This window comes from Haplochromis burtoni, unplaced genomic scaffold (genome assembly GCF_018398535.1).
Source record: "Haplochromis burtoni strain Fernald_Lab_line unplaced genomic scaffold, NCSU_Asbu1 Contig_4471, whole genome shotgun sequence".
NCBI classification, from domain to species: Eukaryota; Metazoa; Chordata; class Actinopteri; order Cichliformes; family Cichlidae; genus Haplochromis; species Haplochromis burtoni.
In genome coordinates this window covers 1-3,881 of record NW_024586832.1, presented here as the reverse complement: position 1 = coordinate 3,881, position 3,881 = coordinate 1, and the positions used below count along the sequence as shown (strand labels likewise).

At 38.1% G+C, this 3,881-nt stretch overlaps 1 protein-coding gene across 1 annotated transcript; it reads right to left on the bottom strand.

Annotated features, from left to right (window-relative positions):
- Window positions 1-441: 441 nt before the first annotated feature.
- Window positions 442-3,872, bottom strand: LOC102293104 (cytochrome P450 2K1). The gene is made up of 8 exons (XM_042217987.1): window positions 3,695-3,872; window positions 3,462-3,611; window positions 2,254-2,414; window positions 1,729-1,908; window positions 1,504-1,645; window positions 1,223-1,407; window positions 981-1,122; window positions 442-900 (listed from the first exon to the last, which is right to left on the bottom strand). The coding sequence occupies exons 1-8, from the start codon at window positions 3,870-3,872 to the stop codon at window positions 713-715; spliced, it is 1,326 nt and encodes a 441-aa protein (XP_042073921.1). The 3' UTR covers window positions 442-712.
- Window positions 3,873-3,881: the final 9 nt, after the last annotated feature.

The following is a 3,881-nucleotide window of genomic DNA, read 5'->3' as shown; positions in this document are numbered from 1 at the left end:
ATTATTCCTCAAAAATACAACTTGCCTAATAATTCTGCACTCCCTGTAGTAAAAGAGACTTTAGTCTGTGGCTTACATGTTATTATGTTATTAAGTAAGCGAACGCTGTAACAAGGACTGATACAGTTTAAATGTCCGAACACTGAATTAGTGTGGTCTCCATTCTGCTTGTTGGATTGGAGTTAAAGTCATGAGAAAAACATGGTCAGGGCTCTGTAATTTAAGTAAACAATGGCAGGGGAACTTCTGCAGACACAGGTAGGGCCCCAGCTGAAATGTGCTGATTTTAGCAATAATAGGCTGCTATTCTGTAACTGTGTAGTAACCTTTGGCCTAAATCAGAGGCTTGATGCAATCTTTCAGCAATATTGTTATGGCAACATTTCTGCATAACCTGTTTCTGCAAAATATCATTCAATAGTTAAACACAGAAACTGTGTATGTGTTAGCATGAATTTACTTTATTTACAATACAAACATAAGCGTAGATATATTGAGACCAATAAAAAGACTGCTGTTTTGAAAGCAGTAGTCTTTTTATTGGTCTTAATTTGTCTTTAGAAAGGATTAATCAAGGAGGATATGTAGACTAAAGTAGATGTCAGTGCATAGAATACCATCACTGTGCATTAGATTTACGGGTACTTCACTCTATAGACTAATGCTAATTCATAAGAAAAACACACAGTTATCAAAAATTTCTGGTTCTTTTTCATTGGCGTCTGACAGCACACAGCTTCTGAGGTGAAGGAGAGAGTGTGAAGCCCACAACTGGTGTCAGGTCCAGTTCATCCTCTGAAACTCCAGGAGGGGGCGTGAATCGAAAGTGCTGAAGGAGAGACGTGATGAACAGGAAGATCTCCATTCTGGCCAGACCTTCTCCGAGACACACCCTGCGCCCTGCAAGGACAGAGGTGAAAATAGTCTTAGGTATATGCAAGTGTAACATATTTGTTTATTTGGGGTTTTTTTAATGGCACCTGCAGAAAATGGCATGAAGGCATCTCTCCTGACAAATTTACCCTCCTGATCAAGGAAATGAGAAGGGGTAAAAGTAAACGGGTTCTCCCATTCACTCTCATCGTATAGGACTGAAGTGAGAAGGGGAAATACAGTAGTTCCCTGTAGCAGAAGTAAAGCATAATGTTCAAAATGTAAGTTAATATATAACAAAGAAAGAAAAACGAATTTGTGTTCATTGGAATAAATGTTAGCAGCAAACCTCTTTGATAAAATAGCCATGAAGGGAAACATCTCTGCTGGTTCTGTGAGGAATAGCCATGGGAACAAGGTTGCAAAGTCTTTGTGACTCATGGATAACAGCATCAGTGTACGGCAGGTTCTTTCTGTCCTCGACACAAACTTGTCGACTTCCAACCACCCTGTTCAGCTCTTCCAGAACCTGGTCTGCATGTAAATGAAATATAAATCAAATTTAACAATATGTGACCTTTTTTTTAAGTTCATGTAAATTGAAACAAGCCTGGCGAGGAATTTCTGCACCTTGGATATGAGGGTACTTGGCCATGTACAGCAGACACCACTGAAGTGTATTTCCTGTGGTATCGGTTCCAGCTGCAAACAGATTTATCACACTGTAGAGCAGGTTATCATCATGATAGTGTGAATCCTTGATTTCAGACTTCTAGCACGACATATGGAGAAGAGTAAATGCCGTTAATGAACAACATTAACAGTATAGGACTGGAGTGACCGCTGATACCTCACCTCCAGTTTTTGCCTATGATTCAGAAACGCATCAACAAAGCATCTGCACATCTCAGGGTTGAAAGTCTCTTTAAGGTTTCCTATGATCCTTTTCATCTCCGCCTTGTTGTCTTCAATATTTTTCATCAAATCCCTCCAGTCTTTAAGAAATGGACCCAGCCACGGAACTATGTTGTATATCTGTTAGAGTGACCAATACAAATCAATTATAGCTAGAAAACATAACTATGAAAATCATGAGCCCCAGTTGAGCCTCATTTACTTATTATTGTTTGAACATGGGTTTCAAATTTTGACATATTCATCCTGATGCTGATAATCTTGGAATATTTGCCATTTTTGTTATGTTTGAAGAGGTGTAATGATGCTTTTCTACACATTATTGTGCTATTAGTTGAACATGTTTGTCTTTTTAACATTTAAATGAATTCATTAGACAAATAAGGAAAATCTTACAATTTCTAATTTCAGAAGAGATGTATATCTGTACTGATTTTCCATGTCAGCATTAAATTATATAAGTACCAGAAGGGAAGCTGAGCCCGTCAGACGGATGGACTCATTGTCTCTTTCCACCATAGCTTGGAAGACAGGATCTTTGTATTCAAACCTCTTTCCAAACATTATAGCTGATATAATGTTTGAAGCAGCATAAACTAGTGTCTGCCTATTGTTGAAGGCTTTCCCTGTAATAAAAAATAGTTAGAAATAATTAGCTATAAAATATATAATGAACTGCCACACATTATAAATACCTCAGTTTAGGCTCACTTTGAGATAATGTAGCATTAATGTCATACTGGCTGTTCTGACTCAGTTTTAAGGTTACTTTTTTTTTTTTTCAACTAAAGTAGGATTATTGTGAAGTGTTAGACATCATAACCCAAAAATGTAAATGTATTGTTAGTTGAACAAATTAATGTTAATATCCACTCACTGACCATTTTATTGGGCACACCTGTTCAACTGCTTGTCAACACAACAATCTCACTGTCATTTAAGCATGTAGACATGGTCAAGAAGACCTGCTGAGGTTCAAAATGAGCATCAGAATGAGGATGAAGGATGACGTTTTTACTCTGATTTTCCAGCAAAATCTACTCAAGGGTTTACAAAAAAATTGTCAAAAAAAAGAAAATATCCAGCAAACAACAGTTCTCAAACTGCTAAGCGGTGGGCAATGGTAACTCACAAAGCCACATGTTGCAAACAAGGTATGCAGAAGAGCATCTCTGAATGCACAACATGTTGAACATTGAAGCAGATAGGCTAACAGCGAGAGATGGGCACACAAGGTGTCACTCCTGTCAGATAAGAACAGGAAAGTAAGGCTACAGATTGCACAGACAGTTTGAGTACAGTTCCCTGTACTCAAATGCTCTTCACAGTCAACAGATCAAAGTCCAATAGAGAGTGCCTTTGGGATGTGGTGGGATGTGGGATTTAAATCCACAATGTGAAGCTGGCAAATCTACAACAGTGAACCGTTAATGACCAAAATCTGTGAAATGTTTCCAGCACCTTGTTGAATCTGTGCCATGATGAGTTAAACCACTTCTGAGCCCAAAATCGTCTCTAACCCAGTACGAGCATAGTGTACCTAATGAAATGGCCGTGGGTATATTTATATTCCTCTCTGCTAAGGTTACTAAGTATTTTGTTTATTGAGTCACTTGTTTAACCAATGTGATTGTGTTTGAACTTGTCAAATTGTTCAGTAGAGCTCATGTTACCTTGATGCTGTTTAAATTCTTGGATCAGATAGTGACATTCCTCAATGATTTTTCCCTCACTAATCCTCTTGCCCATTCCAAAATCTTTCAGGGTACTCAAAGCAAAGCGCCTCATTTCCTTCCACGAGTCACCATTGGAAAATAGTATTCCTGGAAGCAGATAAAACTGTCTTTTTAACAAGAAGAAAATGAGAAAATAAATAAAGTCACTAACTCAAAGAGGATTTTCTTACCATGTCCTTTGTTAAAGTCATAGAAGACGGGCGTGACTTCTCTGTTTCCAAACTCTTCAGCATGGTTTACTAGAGCCTCTTTGACTGCCCTGTAACCTGCTATGACTATGACCTTCTTTAGTCCAAAGTAGACTGTAAACACTGGTCCATATGTTTTAGACAGCTGAACAGAAATCATGTGCACATA